Here is a 21,715-nt window from a genome sequence, read left to right as displayed (position 1 = left end):
ATCCCATGAATATACAGTTGAGGAACGGAGGAAATACTGCCTCTAACATTATTATGACCAGGGCAACAAGCGATTATATAAGGCAGCCAGCCAGCATTGCAGGTTTCCTGGGCAGTTTTGTTTTCACAGGCTAACATGGCACTCACACCTGAAGTCTTAGACTCTTAACAAGACCCTGTTGTTCAAAGCACACTCTGAAAGACAGGCTTAGATGACGAGAGAACAGAGTACAGCTGCAATGAATACGAATGTTAACACACACCTTATCACCTGTAAAACAAGAGCAGGATTCTTGAGGGATTTGCTTTACTGCTTGACCAGTTTCTTTTATCTTGTTTTAATTTGTATTCCTTTCTCTGTGAATATCAAAGAAATGAGGCATTGCCTCCCTAACTTTCTTAGGCTCTTTTTGTTGTTGTTGTTGTTAATTAAAAAGATTTCTGTTTTTAAAGCCATCTCTGGAATTTTACTCATAAGGGCTTATTTAAAAAAAAAAAAAGCAACAGCAGCTAGCAGATGTGTGAATCTCAGCTTTACCTGCATGGAAGATGGGCTGAAGAGGAACTAATTATTGACAGTAAAATAAGGGGCATGGAAAATTATTTGCTGTAGTGAGACTCACAGAAAAATAGAGGTCAGTATTAAGACTAGTGGTTCTCAAAGTGTGGTCCTGGACAGTAGTGTCAATCTCACCTAGGAGCTTGTTAGAAATACACATTTAAAAAAATGTATTTATTTGAAAGGCAGAGTTACGGAGAGTGAGCGAGAGTAAGACATCTCCCATCTGCTGGTGCACTCCCAAAATGGCCACAATGGGTGGGGCTAGGGGAACCAAGAGCCCCATCTGCATCTCCCATATGGGTGCCAGGGCCCTAAGGACTGGGCCATCCTCTGCTGCCCTCCCAGGCACATTAGCAGGAAACTGGATCGGAAGCAGGGCAGCTGGTGGCACTCTGATATGGGATGCTGGCCTCAGGCAGCGGCTATGGGACACTGTGCCACAATACCAGCACCACAAATAGAGTCTGGATCCCTGCTCCACACCTACTGAATGGAAAATAGGTGGGGCTCAGCAGGCTGCATTTTTCAACTAGCCCTTTGGATGATCGTGATGTAAAGTAAGGTTTGAGAGTCACTGGGCTGGAGAGTGACAGGGATGCTACCGGGGCAGCGGGGAAGGCCTCTTGAGGGAGGTGACATTTTATTATCTGTCTCCTCTTTTAAGTGTAGAAGTCACTCAGGAGCCAGAAATTTTGCCCTGTTCTTTCTTCCATCTAATGCCTAGAAGTGCATGTGGCATCCAGTAGGTATTCAATAAATGTTGAACACATGAATTTAATAAACACAGAGCACCTACTGTACACTAGGCATTGTCCCAAGGACTTAAAAAAATCTTCATGCAGGTGCAGTCCCTGTGCGCATTTTATAGGGGAGGCAGCAGGTTCAGGGGAGGGGGTGTGAGCTGCCTGAGGGTACTCAGCTGGAGCCTCCTAACCACTCCTGCCTCAAGCCCCGAAAGTTTCCCCAGCTATACCTCCTGGACCCCAAGGGCAGTAGATATCCCCCAGGCTCCCCCATTCTAAACCCTTCCCCACCAACCTACCACTTCCCCTTCTCACTTCCCCTGTGCCGACCGCAGGGAACCTCACTTGTGCGGAAGGCAAAGCAATCACCTCGGGGCCACCTCCCCATGAAGAGAGGCACGACCAGTGGGCACCCTCCTTTCAGCCCCGGTCAGCACTCCCTAGGGGTGGACCTAGTGTGGTGCTAGGGGTTGTGCATTTTACAGGTAAGGAAACAGACTTAGGTTTGAGTGCCCAAGGTCACGGGGTTCATCCTGCTCCAAACTCGTGCTCTGGCTCCCCTCTGAGAATTTGTCCAGGGAGCCCTGATTGGACCCTATAAGGTTTCTAGGCAGAGCAAGAGGTGCTGGGGATATGGTGACAAACAAAACAGGACCAAGGGTGAGGCAGGAAGTGGGGTGGGAAAAGAAGAGGAGGAAGCAGAGGAGGTCAACGCGGCAGAGGCTCCCTTCCTCCACTTCACCCTCCCAGTTCCTCCTGCCGCAGATTCCTCTTTGCCGCCTGACTCCAGGGTGCATACAGCCAGACCTCCACTCTGCCAAGGGCGCAGGCGTGTGCTGCTCAACATGCCCGCCCAGGCGCAGCCCCCTCTACCGCTGCTGCTGCTGCCGCTGCTGCTCACCCTGCCAGCCACCGGTGAGTGGATGAGGGCCCAGCTGTCCCCCCGGGGTGCCCAGGCCCACCACGTCCCTGACTGTGTCACCTGCCCTGTTGACAGGTGCGGATCCTGTAGTCTGCTTCACCGAGTATGACGAACCCAGCGGCAAGTGCAAGGGCCTCCTAGGGGGAGGTGTCAGTGTGGAACACTGCTGTCTCAATGCTGCCTATGCCTTCCAGGAGCCTGGCAGTGGGCTCTGCCATGCATGCAGGTTCGGGGGAGCCTGGGGGCAGGGGTGGGCAAAAGGGTTGGCTGGGGGTGACCCAGAACTGGGTTCTTTCGGATTTTGAAGGCTGGGCCCGGCAGCCTGATCATGACCATAACTCAGGATTTCTCAACCTTGGCACTAATGACATTTTCGACTAGAAAATTCTTTGTTTGCGGAGATGAGGTTTCGGGGTGGGGGCGGGGGGCAGGAGACTGCTGATCAGTAGTACATTGTGAGATGTTTTGTAACATCCCTGGTCGGTCTTCTGCTAGATGCCAGTAGCAATTCCCCTCACCAGTTGTGACAACCGAAAATGGCCCCAGACGTTGCCAGGTGTCCCCTGGGTGGGAGGCAGGGAGCAAAATCTCCCCTGGTTTAGAATCACTGCCATAGCTCACATATATTGAGCATTTCCTGCATGCTGGAAGCCCGGTGGGGGTTGGGGAATGAGGTACAACCTGAATATTTCTGAAGGCAGCTGTGCTCTCCCAGTTGGGTTGGCAGGTTATATTTATTGAGTGGTTATTGTAAATGAACACATTATAGGGGTGAAAGAATTTGGAGAATTCTGAGAGCGGCTCTGGTCCCTAATTAGGATGCCACTTCATGTTCATTGAGCACCTCCTGCATTCTAGATGGCTTGCAGGGGCGAGGAGGCAGCTTCTGGATTCCTGAGGGTAACTCTACTCTCCTAATCATCATTTCCTGCTTACCTGTGTTGAGCCCTTCCTGTATTCTAGATAAATTTTCTATGCTTATTGAATATTCCAGATAGACTGTGGGGGCAGTCATGTCAGCAGCGGTCCCCATCAGTTTAATAGCATGAACACCATAGCCAGTGCTATGGAGTATGTTGGGGACAGGTCAAGGGTACTTCTGAGGGGACCTCTGAGCTCGCTGGCAGGATGCCTTGTAGTAAGCACTCCCCGTCTACCCATGCACAGTGGTGAGCTGGTTGGTCTCTGACAGAACTTCCAGGTCCTGGTCTTTATATTTGCTTACTGTGTGCCTGGCATTGTCCTGATGGGACTTCCAAGGTTAACTCCAGGCCCCGGATCATGAAGGTAAGTGGTATTTATCAGGCACTTAATGTATGCCCACCTCTTGCCATTCAGTCCCCCAACATCGCTAAGAAGGAGGTACTCGTTGATCCACCCCGTACACATTCACCTGGCACCCCCTGCTAGGCCTACCCATACTCTGGCATCCGAAACGCCATCCTTATCAGCTCCCAACAGGGTGGGACATGTGTGCTCCTCCCCCACAGGTCCCCACTATGGTCACCATGGTCTGCGTGGGCCCCCTGCTCAGTGACATGCTCTGAGGGCTCCCAGCTGCGGCACCGGCGCTGCGTGGGCCAGGGTGGGCCATGCTCTGAGAAGGCAGCTCCGGGCACCCTCCAGTGGCAGCTACAGGCCTGTGAAGACCAGCCGTGCTGTCCTGGTGAGGAGGATCAGCAAGGCGGGAGGCCACCTGAATAGTCAGTGCAGAGGCTCTGAGGGGAGGCCTGGGCCTGAAGCCTGTAGGAACTAAAGAGCAGGCCGGCATGGCGGGAGGTGAGGCCAGAGAGACAAGAGGGGCCTGACCTGTGGAGGCCACAGGGAAGACGCCGGCTTCAGTCTGAGAGATTTCAGTTCTGGGCAGGGGAGAAACGTGATCTGACTTGGATAGGAGGCGGGCAGACCCTTGGATGGGGTGAAGCCAAAGGGCCAGCGTGAAGCCACTGCCACAGTCCAGAAGAGCAGTGATGGGCTGGGTGTGGTGGCAGAGCAAGGAGGGGCAGACACGATCAGTGAACGGAGAGCACATGAGGAAGTTCGGAGCCCTGTGGACACTCCTACCTCCAGCCACCCCCCTTCCTCTCTCCCACAGAAATAGGCGGCTGGTCTGACTGGGGGCCCTGGAGGCCTTGCTCTGTCACCTGCTCCAAAGGGACCAAGACCCGTCAGCGAGCATGTGATCGCCCTGCCCCCAAGTGTGGGGGCCGCTGCCCAGGAGAGGCCCAGGAGTCAGAGGCCTGTGACACCAAGCAGGTCTGCCCCAGTGAGTGCCCGCAGCCGCAGGAGCCTATCGGGGGCACCCAGAGTGGATCTGTGGAGGGGCAGCAGGGAACAACTGGGTGACAGGACTCCATAACCACATTGGCAACCTCTCACCCCCTACCCCGCCACAGCACATGGGCTCTGGGCTGCCTGGGGCCCCTGGAGCCCTTGCTCAGGCTCCTGCCACGGTGGACCCCAAGTGCCAAAGGAAACACGGAGCCGCACATGCTCTGCGCCTGAGCCCTCCAAGCAGCCCCCAGGGAAGCCCTGCTCAGGGCCAGCCTATGAAGAGCGGAGCTGCGCTGGCCTGCCACCCTGCCCAGGTACAGAGGGACAAGGTCCCTGCCACTGGAGCTCTTGACAGTGTGCAGATGCTCTGCGCTTCCAGTGGATAGGGTTCTGGGTCTAGGGGCTAAGGGAGGGTTGAAAGGGCCTTTCTCCTCACTCCTTTTCCCTTCCCCCAACAGTGGCTGGGGGTTGGGGACCATGGGGCCCTGTGAGCTCCTGCTCTGTGACCTGCGGCTTGGGCAAGACCCTTGAAAAACGGACCTGTGATCACCCTGTGCCCCAGCATGGGGGCCCCTTCTGCACCGGTGATGCCACTCGGACCCACATCTGCAACACAGCTGTGCCTTGCCCTGGTCAGCACCTCAGGATGCACCATTTCCACGCCTAAGCCCAGTGCCTGGTCCTGGGGTCTTATGCCTGCCTCCAGTGCCTCCAGTCCTGGTCCACCTCTGATCCCCCAGTCCCACATCCGATCGCCCTTGCTCCCTCCCGCAGCCCATACCCCTTCCCCTGAACTCCCCTGCTGGCTCCTTGTTTTGACCTGAGCCCCCCTCCCCACCCTGCAGTGAATGGAGAATGGGAGGCCTGGGGGGAGTGGAGTGAATGCAGCCGCCCCGGCAGGAAGTCCATCAGCTGTGAGGAAGTCCCGGGCCAGCAGAGACGCACTAGGGTCTGCAAGGGCCGCAAGTTTGATGGACAGCGATGTGCTGGGGAGTACCAGGACATCCGGCACTGCTATAACATCCAGCGCTGCCGCTGTGAGTGCCCCAACAGACCACACTGTTGCCCTGCAGGGACAAGGGTTTCCCAGCTCTTGGCTGGGGACCCCATGTTCCTACAGCCTCCAGTTCGGACTCCGTGACCTTCCTCCTCCTCATTGCAGTGAAAGGCTCATGGTTGGAGTGGAGTTCCTGGGGACTGTGCACACCCCCATGTGGGCCCAGCCCCACCCGGACCCGCCAGCGGCTCTGCACAGCCCTGCTCCCCAAGTTCCCGTGAGTGAAGGGGCAGAGTGTACTGAGCAGTGGCATTGAAGACTAGAGAGTTGGGTACCCCCCAGCATGGCTTCCACTGATGGTTCTAAGGTGCCTACCTTGCTGGATGCCATCTCCCAACTGCAGGAAGAAGGGAGAAACTAAATAAGAGAAGATACTGGAGGAGAATTCCTAACCTGTGTGCCCCTCCGTCACTCATGCAGTCCCTCAGCTGTTCTCCCATTCACTCAGTCCTTTGTGTGTCCATTCACTGTGACCTCTCAGTTACCCACGCTTTGCATTTCTCATTCACTTAGTCATTCAGGCCTCCACTCACTCATTCCTACCTCACCCATGCCTCCATTCACTCACTCCACATCTCATGCCCTGAGGCCCTCCAAGGCCCTTTCAGCCATAGTTGTAGACAGAACCGAGATCCTGTGGAGCCCCCAGGAGACTCAGGGAGCACGGTTTTGACAGAAGGTAGATGAGGAATGATTGGTGAATTGAAAGGGAATTCCACCTCAACATGGATCCAGGAAGTTGAGTAGACCTCCCCCTGGAACGTGAGGGTCAGGAAAGGCATCCTGCACATCAAGACTATAAGCAGAATTCTGGACACAGAAGATTGGCAGCCCCACGTGTTTCCTGGTGACGAGAGCGGCCCAGGTATTAGGGTTAAGGTACTCATGCTTTCTTTGTGTCCACAAACATCAAGCTATTAGATTTAGTGCGCTGTTCCAATTCATAGAAGGCCTGCCATCTTGGAAATAATCTCCTAGCTGTGGCGTTGAGAGTGCATCCTCAATGTGAGGTAGAGATGTTGAATGGAGGCACAAAGGATTTGAATGAGTGGGAGACTGATCAATTGAGAGAATCAGGGTAGGAGTGAATGGAGGGCTTGCCTAGTGGGAGAAATAATCCAGGAAACACCCTTTCTATACATGGGACTGAATTTGGCTAAGTAGAGGAGAGAAAGAAAGAGATTGGCTTGGGGCAAGAATTTGGGCCCAACAACAAGGCCTTGAATGTCAGGACAAGGCATTTGGTTTTTTCCCTGGGGTGCGGGGCAGGGGGAGAAGGGAGAGAGAAATGGTTTTGGAGGTAAGAGAAGATAGCTCATGTCACTGAGTGACAAGCACCAGAATTTATTAAGCACGTACTGTGTGCCAGGCACTGCTCTGAGCACTTTACGACAATCAGCTCTTTTGTCCTCAACCTGATGAAGGTGAGGGAAATTGAGGCAGAGGGAAGACCAATTGTGTTGGGCACACAGCAGGTGCTCATTAGAGTTTGTCGAATGCATTTTTGCCTTTCACAAGCTTCTCACCTTCCCCTTTCCTCAACACCCCAGGCCCACCATTTCCCTGGTCGAAGGTCAGGGCGAGAAGAATGTCACCTTCTGGGGTAAACCGTGGCCACAGTGCGAGCAGCTGCAAGGGCAGAAGCTGGTGGTGGAGGAGAAACGACCATGTCTGCACGTGCCTGCCTGCAAAGACCCTGAGGAGAAGCCCTAACACCTCCCCCTCCCACTCTGACCCGTTCACCTCCCAGACCTCAATAAAGCAGTCCTGAGGGCTCTTCTAAAATTCCTTAAAGGAGGAAAAACAATCTGTCCCCTTCCGCAGGAGTGGGGTAGTCGCATCTTCCAGGTTAAAGGGCACAGCATGGGCAGTCACAGTAGCCTATGGGGAAAACTACTTTCCACTGTGCCGCAGCTTGGCGGGAGGGAAAGCGAATGTTCAGCCCCAGCCTCCTTCCTCCGTCCTAACCCCAAAGTCTGGGCTCCCCCAGGGCCACCCCGCACGTTCCTCTGCAGAGCTCTGCGTTATGGGTTTCCCGATTGGCTGCTACTCCTGGAAGGCACTGCTTGATTGGTCGGTGCCATCTCCCCTCCTGCTAAAGCTCCCTAGCTTCCCACCCGCAGAGCCTGTCTGCTGGTCGATTCCACGTCAATCGACGATGAACTGCTGCAGAAGCGTGGCCAAGGCTGACGCCCTGTTGCGCGAGCACCTGCATCCACCCACTCCCGACAGCTCAGCTCCAAGTCCGCAATTAAAGGCGAGAAATAGCTCCTTGAGACTGGGGGGAGGAGGGGGAGGAGGTGAGCGGGGGGGGTGGGGGGTGGGCCGAGGAAGTGCTTGTGATGTGCCTCTGAGGTGGAGCAGGGGCAAAGAGAAGCCAGAGTCAGCATCTGCCTGGAAGAGCTTCCAAGACAAACCCCCACACACGTTCCTCTAGCATTTGCTCATTCAACACTTATTAGCACCTGCTGTATACTAGAGCTGTGTCCGGGCATCTGGGGTGGAGGAGGGCTGGTAGGAGAGGATTATCTCAAGTGAGAGAACAAATTCAGAATAGGTATTTCGCTTGCACATGTATTCGACACTTAACGCCTACTGTATACTAACAATAGTGCTAGACATCACGAGGGATAGGGAAGAAGAAGAATCAGAACGGCACGTGTCTCCACAGTGAAGAACAAGCCCAGATGCCGACACTTTCAGCATTCATTCATTTGCCACTTCCAGAATGCTGGGGCTCTGTGATGAGATGCATCACACTAATTAGCATAATAATTATGGTAATAGCTAATCCTTAGAAAGCGCTTACTGTGTGAACCCATTTAATCCACAACAACCCTGTGAGGGTCAGTATTACTACAATCTTCATTTCACAAGGGAGGCAACAGGCACAGAAAGGTAGCAAGCTGGACATTTTTGAAGCACCATAGGTGCAGAGTTCAGCACTCTGTGCTGTGGGTTAAAGGGACCCCTGTGGGTGGAAAGGTTCCAGTGGGAGATTTGTACGCCCAGAGTCTTGCCCGTGCTTTCACTTGACTCCTCTGGGTTGACTTTCCCTTATGAAAATTGGACCAGTTGGTGGGTTAAAATGAAGCTAAGTGAGTACTTGATCATCTCAGGAGGACTGAACCAAAACAAGGGGTTCTGGTTGCTACTACAGGCTGTGAGAGGTGTGTGTTTATAGGAAAGCACAGGGTCAGCTGTGGCTGTATGATAAGGTACACCTGTGTGTATGTGTGACATGCTTATGGTACATGGGCTGTACAAGAATTTAGGATGTATTGAATGTGTGCGAAGTGTATCATCACGATGTGTGAGTGCACATGCCCATGAAGGTGGCATGGATATGTATGTGAGTTATAAACATGAATACAGTACTGTGAATGTTCATTCAGAGTGTGTGTTTGAGTTTCTACTCACCAAAGCACAAGAAAGGAAATCATTCCTGGAGCCCTTCTGTATGGCCATTCCTGCTGAAGAACATGGAAGCAGTTCAGAAGAGCCTCTGGACTTGAGACATTCCTGGGAGGTCTACATTCCTCCACAAATCAATTTCTGGAAATCTGGAATTTGAGCTGCCTGGAAAAAGGGAGTGACGTTGGAATCACTAGTATTAGGAACCTAGGAACTGGGCCCCTAGGAAGAGGCATAGTCTGAAGACAATCCTAAGGAGCCTGAATCCAGGCCTAGAGGAGCCAGGATGGTCTGTAGACCTGAAGCTGCCCCTGTCCCCCAAAGAAGTCACCACAGGCCCAGCACAATTGTTTGTTTCTGTTACTAAACATTGGGCAAATGCCCAATTTGTAGGGAGTTCTCCCATTTGGGGACTGCAGGAGTTTGGAATGCCAGAAAAGATATCATTGAAAGGGGTAGGGGGAAAGAATGGCTGGCTTGGAGAAGACAGTAGAAGATGGTTTGGGAAGTGTTACACTATGAAACTGTGGGAGCCCAGGGGATCTGAGATTTGAGGACCTCCTGGAAACCATGGCTAAAGAAGGCCCCTGCGAGAGGAAGAGAAAGGGCATTCCTGGCAGAGGTTACCACACATGAAAAGGTACACAAGTTGTCCCTTTACTCCTCTCCTTAACAGTGGGCCAGGTAATCACCCCCTTTTCATAGATGAAGAAACCAAGTCTAGGAGGGAAGTTGCTTTCCCAAGGGTGTAATAGGACTCAGGCACTATGACATTATTACTGCATTGTTTAAACTGGTCAATGACTTAATACAGAATGGACAAATGAATAGTGGGTGATTTACCTGAAAGTCCTTCAGAAAAAGAGACTCGAAATCTGCCTACTTATTGCATATCTTCTATCACTTTACCTGCTCTACCATCATTGCTTACTATAGCCAAGGCCCTAACCAAGGCCCTCGCTAACCACTCTGACACCATCTCCTACCACAAGCTTCCTCCCACCTTGTTCTGGGCTCCAGTGACACCGACTGATCCCTCTTCCTGGCATATTATTCAAAGAAAAACATAGATCATAATATGAACAGGATCCTTTGGAAATTAATCTGAATTCTTGGATGCCCTCACCTGTTAAATAGAAATTATGTTATCCACCCCATAGAATTGTTGGGAGGGTTGGCTGAAACTGTAAACAGCTAAGTGTTGTGTATAGTCAGTAAAAAAAAATGATTATTTGTGGATTTGTGCTTTTATTGTAACCACGATCTTATAGTTTTGGCAGGGTGGCTTTCACATCCCGCCTCTGACAGGACTACCACATTTGCTCATGTGCAACCATTATTTGTCACCTACTGTGTGTCTAAGGATGGGCCTGCCTCTGTTATGTTAAAGTTCTTGGGTGAAGAGAGACAGCATGGGCACTGATGACAGTGTTTATCATGGGCTTTGTATCCACATCAGAGGGATGGGAGTGTATAGACCCAGTCTGTGGTGGGCAGAAGCAGATAGACATGCATCAAGGCTAGAGCCACAGAGAATGTGTGTTGCAGATACAGTTTTTCTCCGTGATCATCTATGGGTATGTATTTTGTCCAGGTGTGCATGCTCAAGTGAGTTTCCCTGGGTCTCTATCAGTGTGTTCCCTGTGTGCATGCATGTAACATGTCCATGTGTGTTACTGTTTTTGTATGTCTGTGTATATATATCTAGATAGGGGTGTATTCTCTGTACACAACCCTCTGAGTTTCCTTACTTTTGTGTGTGTTTATATGTATCTCCACATATGTGTCTCATTTCCTGTGCGCTTCCAACCCCCACCCTACAAGGGTGTAGATACAGCACCCAGGTGTCCACCTCCACTTGTCTGATTCTGTCTGACACCACAGCACCGTTCTCTCTGCCTTGCTGAGGCTGTGTGCACGTGGGAGACGCATCTCCCTATGAGGCACTGCGTGTGACCGCCAACCTTCTCAGTGAGGGGGTTATTCCTCTACTTTTATGTCTCTCAGTGCGTCTCTACCAGCCACCCCCAACCCCTAAAAGCCTTCTGCAGTGAATATCAACACTGGAAACCGAGTTATCTGCGAGGGTCCTGCGTATAGGTGCGAGTAGGTATGAGGACCAGGATGAGGTGGTCTGGTGGGACCTGTCAGACGACCAACTTCGACCCTCTGCACAAGCACCCCGCCCCCACTCCCCAAATTGCGCATCCCCTATTGGAAGCGGGGGAGGGGAAACAAGATGCGGCGTGGCGCGTGCGCACTGCCAGATTCAGCACCGCGGACAGCGCCTTCGCCCCCGCCTGCCGGCGCGCGCCACCACCGCCCCAGCACTCAAGGCGCGCTGACGTCACTGGCTGTTCCTCCGCAAACTCCCCTTCTCGGCCACCTTGGTCGCGTCCGCGCCGCCGCCGGCCAAGCTGGCCTGCACCATACGAGGCGTGAGATAGGGAGGCACGGGCGCGACCATCCGCGCTGCGGCGGCAGCGAGTCAGCGCTGCCTCAGTCTGCGGCGGGCATCAGAGGAGTCGCATCGTGCCTGAGAGCGCGGTTGTGCTCTTGAGCCCCGCGCGGCCCGCCCCCGCGGCTGCTGGCCAGATTGCCCCTAGGACCCCCTGCCCCAAGCCGCAGCCATGAACTACCTGCGGCGCCGCCTGTCGGACAGCAACTTCATGGCCAATCTGCCGAATGGGTACATGACAGACCTGCAGCGCCCGCAGCCGCCCCCGCCGCCGCCCTCTGCTGCCAGCCCCGGAGCCACGCCCGGTTCCGCGACTGCCACTGCCGAGAGGGTCTCCGCAGCCGCCCCGGCGGCCTCACCGGCAGCCCCTAGTCCTGGGTCCTCAGGAGGCGGTGGCTTCTTCTCGTCGCTGTCCAACGCGGTCAAGCAGACCACAGCGGCTGCCGCCGCCACCTTCAGCGAGCAGGTGGGCGGAGGCTCTGGGGGCGCAGGCCGCGGGGGCGCCGCCGCCAGGGTGCTGCTGGTCATCGACGAGCCGCACACCGACTGGTAAGCCACTGCCGCGGACGTCTCCCCAAGGGCCTGGGTCCCCATATCATTCCACGGTGAATGAGCAATTATTGAGCGCCACTTGTGCGTCTGGTACCTGGCCCCCTCGCCCAAATCCCTTTCCTCCCTAAATCATTACTCTGGGTTCTTCCTCTGCTCGCCACCCTTGGCCCTCCAACCTCGATGGATAGAAGGAGCAGTTATCTATTGGGCACCTGCTGTGTACCTCTTCCCCAATCCACCTCCCCCCAATCCTTTGGCTTCAATATATCCTATGAGCTTCAAGAGCCAAATGTACCCTTCCTCCCCCACACAACTCTTGCCCCCAAAGGTCTTACCCTTTAAAGGATCTTTTATCAAGTACCTGCAGTATGCCTCTTCGAAGAGCTCTTCCCCAAGGCATTGGAGTTCAATGAATTTTGCGAGCATTTTTGAAAGCCTGATACGGGTCCTGTTCTCCTCAACCCTTGCCCTCAGGCTTCTCGCTAATGGATCTTGTGAGCACGTATCCAATCTGTGCTATGTGTCCCACGTCAGGCCCCTCCTCAAAGACCTTTCCAAACCATTCAGTGAACATTGATTGAGTGCCCAGGTTTTCACCAAGAGCTTTGCCTTTAATGGATCCCGTTGAGTCTTGATTGAATGCCTTCTGGGTGTCCCCCAACTCCAGGCCCTCTCTCTGAAGGCCTTTTTCTGCAAAGGAACTAAGAAGCATCTAATATAAGCCTCAGGTGTGTCCATCCCCAAACCCCTTCTCAAACAGATCATTTTCCTCCAGTGAGTTCCATGAGCGTTTTTGAGCCTTCTCTGTGTGACTCATCATCAGACTCTCTCCTCAAAGACCTTTTCCTACAGTGGATCTAGAAAGAATGTTTGGAGTACTTCCTATATCTCCCGTTGTCAAACTGCTTCTTCAAAGAGCCTTCCTTTGGTGGATCCATCTAGCATTGATCAACTGCCTGCAATGTGAGCCCCTTCTAAAGGTTCTTTCCTCTTGATATATGACTATTCAGCGAGCACATATGGGATGCCTGCTGTATACTGCATCCTCAAGTCCTTTCCCCAATGCCTTTTCTTGCAGTGAATTCAGTCAGCCATACTGAGCACATTCTGCCTTACTCAACCTTAGGTGTCTCCACAAAAGCCTCTGCCTCCATTTAGTCCCGTGCCCAGATATCTAGCACTTTCTGTGTGCACCATTTCAATCACTATTTCTGAAGGCCTCTCGTTTTAGTCGTTCTTTGAAGTACTTACGGAATACCAGCTCTATGCCTCATTCTGTGCCTTCTCTGCAGAAACCTTTCCTTGCATAGATGGAGAAGCATGCTTACACAGATCAAATTTCTATATTCCTATTCTTCCCCCACGGAATTTGTCCTCCAAGGACTCAGTGACCATTTATCAAGTGGTTGCGTGCCCATAACTAGCCCCTCTCCTTCCCAAAAGGCCTTTTCTTCCAGTGGCTCCCATGAGCATTTAAGGAGTGCCCTGTGTGTACCCACACCTCCTCCCCAGAGTCCTTTTCTTCCAGAGTATCCAATGAGTACATAGGCAGGGCCCATTTTCCTTTACTGCCCCAGCAGAGCCCACCCCGATCATAAGACCTCTCTCCAAGGTCCTTTCATGTGATAAGTCCAGAGCCCAGTTTATAAGGGTTACTCCTTTTCCCACTGTCTTCAGTGGCCCTCGGATTCCCGCTTCCAGGCTGAAGCCCATACTCCAAATAGCCGTTAGTCTATTTAAGCCAGTAAACATTTATTGAGTACATGTGTTATGAGTCATTCTCAGCTTCCTCTGTTAAAGTCTCTGGAATTCCTGCTCTTGCCTTCTCCAGGGGTCTGCTTCAGCCTAAATGTGTTGAGTGCTGGCTGTTCACTGGTTAGAGCACCCCTTTCTCAGGAGCACTTACCAAGGAGCCTTTCTCTCTATCCAGAGTCAGTTACTCATTCTACAGATACAAGTCTACTTCAGAAATCCTCATAAAGTCAAATGTAAAAGTAAGCTTATTTTGGTGGGAAAAAAACCTCTTGAAATCCATGCCTAGTTTTCCTAGAATACACATCTTCCATGAACTTTTTGAAGCCCCTTTATACTCATATTTATTGCAATACTTTCCATGTGGCAGAGTGTGGGAGGCATTTATTAAGCGGTACTATATACAAGGAAGAACACTCATTCAGTTCCCTTTCCTTCTAATCCCAACCACCAGCTGGCTTCTCTATACCTTTTCCTCCATTCAAGCACATAATCATTTAATGAGCATTTATTATATACTACTGAGAACCCCATATTCAATTTCTCTCCTCCTCCTCTTGCATTCTAATTCCCCCTTTGACAATCTCCATCTGGCCTTTCACATTACCCATTCCTGAAAGCTTAGAATGTGTAGTTTCCATTTATTCTGGCTAGGTTTCTCACCCATTTAGCAGCCATCTCCCTGGCTGCCCCTTTCCCCCAATTAATCACAAAAGCATTCGTTGATCTCTTAAGTTCTTCTATTCAAACCATGACATTCCCATCCCTGCAGCAGGCATCTTCACTCTGTACTCTGTCTATCTGCAAAGCATTTATTGAGCACCAACAGCTGCTCACCAAAGTGCTACCTTCCAGGCTAAATTTGTTCCACTGAAGTCAGCAAATGTTAATGAGAACCCTGCTGAATATTGATAACTACCCTCCTTTAGACTCCCGGTTTTCACTATGGCCCTCCTGCCAGAAATTCCTTGCTGCTTTTTCCTTTATTTATTCAAGCATTTATGAGGGTCCTTTAAAAAGTTCTTGGAAAATGGTACTGAAAGACATTTGCCAAAAATGTTGAAATCCATGCATATGCGAGATCTTCAAAAAGCTCATGGGAAATTCATGTTATGAAAAACTTTGGCATGGATTTCAAAATATTTTGCACCAAGATAAAATTATATTTAAATTCTGTTTTCCACGAATCTTTTGAAGTCCCCTTGTATTATCTACTGACAAATCTAATCTCCTTTCCATAATCACAGCTCCAGTGCTTTCCATTTTTGCTAAGCTGCCCAGCAAGCATTTATTGAGCACCTGTTGAATTCAGTGAAAGTTTCTTCCCTTCCCCTTCTGCATCCCAGAAGTTCCCCACCCCCTATCTCCTCCAGTCTTCTCTTGCAGGTATTTACCTAAGTGTCTACTATGTTTGAGAGGAGATATAGACAAAGGGAGAGAGCTGGTGTCCACCAGGCCCAGGGTGGGCAACTTGCAGACACTCAAAACCACACCTGCTTTGGAATTTCAGCCTGGAATAAAATCCCATTAGGTCTGTTGCAGAATGCACACCTAAGCAGAATCGCACCCTTTCCCCACCCAGCTTCTCCACCCTCAGTCCTTCCTGCATCTCACTTCCTCCATGGTTTAAAACTGCAAATTCTGAGTTAAGACCCATCGTCCCCTTTTAGAAGTCATTTCTTCCAGCATTTTCCAACTCATGGCTCATCTACTGGCTTGTCATGAGTGTTTCCCTTTCTTCATGCAGTAGGAGAGATGAAAATAGAAAATAACAGAGCCTGTTGTACATAGTGAGTGGAATTATTTAGTGAGACTGTTGTTCGAATGAGAGTATAGATTATAAATGACATGTACTATGTAATGCATGTGTTATATAATGGTTTTTGCTATGCAATTCCTCTGTATATGTGTGTCTTCATGGAAGGGAGTAAAATAGAATAAGAAGGTAAGACTGCACTGTACATAATAAAGGTAATTATTTACTGGAATGTTCATCCCGGTTATATATGCATACTACTATACATTCTAGATACATATGCATATACCATATAACTAAAATATGTTGTGTTATGTATTATATAAGACCATATCCTTTATTCTATTATATTTGCCTTATAACATAATGTGTCTTATATAATATCCATTACTTATGTGGCATGGGTTATTATGTAAGTATGTATGTAGCAGGTTATATAAACTATTTTTCTTATTGTGACTTCTTTTCTTAGATAGACTTCTCTGGAAGCAGACCCTTCACCCCCAGCTAGCACCTGTATTGGTCTCAGTGGCTTACTTGGTGGGTGATCCATTCCTTCATCTGCAAGCGATCCTGGAGCCTTTGGTCCCCATAGATTTCTCAGACTGTGGCAGCTGCACATGTCCATTCGCCATCAAAGCTAAGCAAGTTGTACCAACAGATGCTCAAACAGATCATTTGAGTGCCAAGCATACTCTTCCCTGCCCCCACTGTGTAACAGCAGCCCTGTCTCCTCCTACTCAGCAGGGTCATGGCCCCCCTGCCAAGACACCAACTACTCTTCACCTGGAATGAGAAACCTGAAGTGCCTACCTAGAGCTAAATAGGATTCCTGCTGTGTCCCCCGTAGCAGTGTTCTCCACCCCTACCCCCACCCCACCCCACCCCTGCCACCCCACAAGAGAACCAGGACCTCTAACCTTGCAGAGCCCTAAGGGAACAGGAGGCACAAATTCCGTAAGTGGATCACTGGGCGTGGTGGTGTCCTGGGCCACCCCTCCTGAAACCTCTGAGCCTCCAAACCTGTGTGTTCTACCTGGCAGGAACATGGCACATACAGTGCTCATTGGATTAGTATTTACTCTTGTTTTGGAGGTTGTGCCAATTCCTCCATGGTGTCACCTCCAAGTTTTGGTCTTAGCGTGACTGCAACAGTGTGCCATTGTTCTGTTAGGCCAACAACTTCCAGGTGGTGTGGTACATAAGGCCATCAGTTGATTCCATGACCACAAGCCCACTTTTGTACCTCCTTTGCTTTCCATTCCTTTACTTTGTTATAGAGTTTCTCCCTTGGTTTGATGAAATTTTATGTGGTACCCCATGTTGGTGAATCAAACATAGTGTAAGCCCTTGGTCAGTGATGCTAGATAAGGTCCTGCCATCAGAAAAGGAAAACTCATGTATGGGTTACTATAGTCAAAGGAGATCACCCTCCTTTCCAGGGGTAGTCAGCTTGCCCCAAAGTGCTTGGTTGGTCTTCTTGAGGGATGGTGACATAACAGGGACTCAACATTTGTCTCCATGGCTGGCAGATTGGATATTTAGTAGCGATGCTGTTGACTCCACATCATAGCTTCTCTGTCTGCTGCTTTTGCCACTTCATTCGTGTGCCCATCTGCTAGCGCCGGGGCGGCTGATTGGAGGCCAGCTGACATCATCTGGCTGACTCATTGCCTCTCCCTGGTTGCTTAGCGCTGCTTCCAGTGCTGGTGGATGCTGTCTGGTGGGAGTTGAGACACAATTCAAAGATCTTCCCTCCTCACATTTGGCCCACTCCCACATGTCCACCCACAGTTCTGTATCGCAGAACTCTTTGGCCTAATTTTCCAGTCTTTTTCCTTTCAGGCTCCTGAATAACCAGCCAAGCCATTCGTCACTGCCCATAAATGAATACAAGAGTAGAAAGGAGACGACTTTTAAAAGTTCATGAGGATGGAATTAAAAGATAAATTTATTTTATTGCAAAATATTTGTGAAGTCTGTGCATATGAGGGGGCTTCAAAAAGTTCACAAAAATGTGTGTCATGAAAAAAAAACTATGCATGGTCTTCTAAAAATTTTTTGCACCAAAATAAACGTATCTTTTAATTCAATTTCCCACAAATTTTGGAAGTCCCCTCATATCCTAATCTTGAGCTGATTCTCTTTCCATACAGGGTAGATGAGCAGGTGCACAGCCTGAAGCTCTGACCACTGGGAGCTCTGCTACTGTCTTTCAAGGCCACTCCAAGTACAGTTCCAGGGCAGCCACTGTCCATTTTTTTACTTCCACCCCTACACCAAGGCAAACCATATATGGACCAAGCTTAGACTACTTTCCTCTTTCATAGCTGGTTTTTAAGGAGTTCCCTTAGCTGAAGGAGAAACAGTAGCATGACAACATTGGAAGACAACTTTGGAAGACACAGACACCTGCTCCTGCAGCTTGCTGGATCCTGTGTGGGCTCAATCCTGATTTGGGGGACCATCTGACTTTATCACTTGATGGATCTAGCAGAGCCTAGCTCATAATGGACCATTCTGGATGCACAGTCACTTGGTGTCACATGACCAAGTATTCTGTCTCCATCAGGATCTAGTACTGAAGCACGATTTGTTTCTCTAAAAGCATCGTATCATTGTCTGCTGAAGATGGCATAGCCTCATTCCAAAACCCCAAGGGCTTCCCACCAGGGCTTCCCATAGGCACCACAATGCATATACCCCCACTGCTGACACCTCCAGTGTCATAACACCTGCTGGATCACGTGGGCTAAGTGGCAGAAATGTTTGCACCACAGCTTGGACTTGCTGTAAGATCTTTTTCTGCCCTACCCCCAACCTTAGAGCTGGTAGGTTTACCTGTCACCTGAAACATGGGTCAGAGTAGTATTTCTGGGTGTGGAATGTGCTTCCTCCAGAACCTGGAGGAAGTCTTCCAAATTGTTGTGCCTTTCTCTTCAGGTGGAAGGTGCAAGGTGCAGTGCTTTGCCCAGTAATTTAGAGGGGCTGTCCTGGCCTGCTCTGTACCACTGGAGTCCTAACAATGTTGCTAATATGGCAGATCCTTGAATCTATGTAGGGTTTGTCTCCCACTCTTTGCACTACATGGGTCTTATCAAGGCATATGCTTAACCATCTCTTGCTTTTCTTGTACTATCAATATGATGTAATCAATATAGTAGACCAGTGTGATGTTCTGTTGGATGTCCAAATAGTCTAGGTTGCTTTAGATTGTATTCTGACACAGGGTGAAAGAAAGATAATGAAGTCCCATGGAAAGACCATCAGCAATGTTGTTATCAGTCCACATGAGGGTGAACTATTTCTAATCCTCTTTTCTCATCATAACAGAAAAGAATGTGTTTGCCAAATCAGTAGCACCTGCTCTACCTGAGGTCTTGCTGCTCTGCTCCATCAATGATAGTGTATCCAATATGGCAGCTACAGTCAAGAGTACTGCTGTATTTGGTTGCACTTGGAGTAGTCTACAGGCATTCTCCAGGATCCATCCAACCTCCTCAATAACCAAACTGGTTAATTCAATGGGCCTAAGATGGGATCCAAACCCTGCATCTTTCAAATAGTTCAGAGTGTTACAGATTCCCATCATTACCCCTGGGGTATATACAGTATTGATTTTGACCTATTGTTTTGGTCAGGACACAGAGGTGTGCTGTTTTCAGAAGCTTCCAGGTGGACCTCCTACTGCAATAGTTCTTGCTTCACAGGCTCTAAGGGACCCACATAGGGGTTCTGACAACTACGAAGTATGCCATATGAACTTGTGAACTAGGAAAGTGGCCACGGAGTGAGTATCTGGACCAGGACTTAGCACTACTGTGGTTCTCAGCATGGCTGGTGCCACCGTCATCAACATACTCCATATTGGTTTAACACATTGGGTATGGGCTCTGAGAACCCCCATAGAGTATAGTCAACTGGTAGACTTTCCACAATTGGCCATGGAAGTTCTGGCATTTCTATTTCACTGAGTGTGGGCCACAGATTTCTCTAAGCTTACAAGAGTCATCTACCCAGCAGTGTTAGGAGCCATCTCCCAAAGTCCTTGCTAGGGTTTGAAGCTCTATCCTGGGCGAGTACTCCAACTTCACAGGCTCCCTCCTTGATCGGTTGTCCTCAGGACCCGGTCCCATGCATACATTATCAGCTCCTGCCAATATGTGTTAGCCAGATTCTTCAGCTTTTTCTGTGTCTCATTCCTCTCCTACCTCCGCAATCTGGGAAGCTCTCCAGTCAGATTGCGCTAGGAAGTGACCCTGGTTTATTGGTCTGCTCTCTGGAAGGAAAGGCGGAGGTGGATTCCGAGGGAGGCAGTCAGTCTTGGAAAGCACTTGCTTTATTCAATGCCTCTTCCCTTCAAGCAGACGAAGGAAGGTCTATATTCTAACTAGGGCATGTAGGCTACATCTGTAGGCCCAGTCGGTTCAGGTGGGTCTGTAAGGTCAAGGTATTTTACCACATCTGCCTAGATATCTCCATCACGAGCCTCAGTGTCCCACTCCTATCCTATTAGGATCCTGAGCATGGCATAGGAGATGTGTGCTGAGCCTGAGAATCCAACTTTCTCTGAAGCTCTGCCACCGTCACAGTTAAATCCTGGCCTCGCCCTCCGTTCTGTCTGCCTGCTGGCTGCAGATTAGGGCTTCCTTACATGCAGGCAGGGAGGTCCTCTGGCTTTCACATTTTGCCAGGATTTGGTGATATTTTCACCCTGAGCATATCATATCTTTTCAGTCTAATCAATAGCATTTAGCAAATAATCCCCCCAATCTGGTTACCATGTCCCTTGTACCTCTCCAGTGCCAGGGACATTTCACCAGCAGGTTCATTCCCTTCCTCAGAAAAAGTCCCTGCTGCTGCAAAGCCCCAGGGACCTGTGCTGTGATTCTCCCCTGCGGGGAATACACTCCACACAGCATCTTTTCCTACTACTGATATCCAGATCATATGGCCCAAGTGACAGCCTGCCTGTCCCCCCACAGCCAGGACATACTGCAGAGTGCCCTGTGTGGGCCACAACACAGCAGAGCCTTTGAGCAGAGCCTCCCATGCCTGATGGAGCCTGGCGGCCGTCTGGTTACTAGGTGACCCCGCTCCACAATTGTATCAGAGTCTTTGTCCTTTGATTTCTCTGGCCCACTGTTTTAGCCTGGGGTCCTGGCAGCGGACTTTGAGAGAAGGATTTGCATGCAGGAGGCCTGCTCGGGAGTGCCTTTGCCCCGTGAGGAGGGGAGAGCAGAACGCAGAGAGAGGCTGGCTTGCCGTGCTGTTATTTCAGAGGTGATTCGAAGAGGAACTCTGGAGCTAGGATGGCCTTTCAGAGGCAGCCTAGGTGGAGCCCAAGGCTGGCCCTGTGGCCTCTTAGAGAGCAGATCTTCTCAGAGTAGGTGTAACCTTGGCCAAGGCAGTGCCCTGTGACAGAAGACAGTTCCCAGCAGGGACAAGGCCATGAGCTGTCAGCAGCTGACACTCAAGGTACAATGGACCTGAAGAGGAGGGCTGAGCAGAACATGTCAGCACCCGCTACACTTATGATCAGAAGGGCTTGAGACACAGTGCGATACACATTCATCAGAAGTTTATAGATCAGAAAGGTGCGTGTCTGAAATTCTCTTTTGATGCTTTTGACGGGCTGTGTGGGGCTGGGGTGTAAAGGAGGAGCGAAAGGCAGGCAGGAAGGAAGTGGAAGTCCCTTGTGTGTGTCATGGAAGACACCAGGGCCCATTTGTGTGGTGGGTGTGTGTCAGAGATCCTGATCGCTTGCCTGTCAGGGACCAGAGACGCTGGGAGTATCTTCTCATCGCCTTCCACCAGAAGGCTGCCTGGGGGTGAGCTGCCTTGTGGGAAAGCTGTCAGGCAGAGACCTGGGTATGAGGGAGGAAGCTGCTGGAAAGCAAGCCCAGCTGGGGACAGGCCCGGGGATGATGACATAGCAGGTCGTGATGTGCCTGTTGCCTACTCCTTCTCCCTGCTCCCCAACTGCATCCCTCCCTGCCCCCACCATTGCTGGCTGCCTCCTCTTTAGAACCACCCCCAGCCTGCAGCCCTCCATCTCTGCCTCCTGTTTGGCATGCAGCTGCCCACCCACGGCTGTTGTGTGCCTCACTGCACACAGCCACCCGTGGCGAAGATGCTCCTCCTTGCAACAGGGCCCGAGAGCAGAGAGAGATGCTGAGAACACATGTGCAGACACAGGCACTGAGATGCACAGAGGCACTGAAAT

General features: G+C 50.6%; 2 protein-coding genes across 3 annotated transcripts in view; both read left to right on the top strand.

The window, feature by feature from the left end:
* The first annotated feature begins 2,115 nt into the window (after positions 1 to 2,115).
* On the top strand, positions 2,116 to 7,351 carry CFP (complement factor properdin). The gene is made up of 9 exons (XM_002719885.6): positions 2,116 to 2,219; positions 2,302 to 2,452; positions 3,717 to 3,892; positions 4,322 to 4,492; positions 4,623 to 4,814; positions 4,959 to 5,132; positions 5,346 to 5,537; positions 5,663 to 5,774; positions 7,108 to 7,351. Exons 1-9 carry the CDS (start codon positions 2,150 to 2,152, stop codon positions 7,268 to 7,270), a joined length of 1,401 nt encoding a protein of 466 aa, XP_002719931.4. The 5' UTR covers positions 2,116 to 2,149; the 3' UTR covers positions 7,271 to 7,351.
* Positions 7,352 to 11,373: 4,022 nt separating this feature from the next.
* The window catches only part of SYN1 (synapsin I), a 58,904-nt gene continuing 48,562 nt past the window's right edge, over positions 11,374 to 21,715 (top strand). The window contains exon 1 of one of the 2 annotated variants that reach the window (XM_070066987.2): positions 11,374 to 11,978. In XM_070066987.2, the coding sequence (XP_069923088.1) occupies positions 11,602 to 11,978 (377 nt within the window). In that variant the 5' untranslated portion in view covers positions 11,374 to 11,601. The remainder of the gene's footprint in view (positions 11,979 to 21,715) is intronic. The other variant, XM_070066988.2, reaches the window with a different exon arrangement.

This window comes from Oryctolagus cuniculus, chromosome X, assembly GCF_051225735.1.
Source record: "Oryctolagus cuniculus isolate XC-2025 breed Fujian yellow rabbit chromosome X, ASM5122573v1, whole genome shotgun sequence".
In the NCBI taxonomy this organism is placed as follows: domain Eukaryota; kingdom Metazoa; phylum Chordata; class Mammalia; order Lagomorpha; family Leporidae; genus Oryctolagus; species Oryctolagus cuniculus.
Note: the sequence above shows the minus strand (reverse complement) of the source record. Positions and strands in the feature narration are given on the sequence as shown.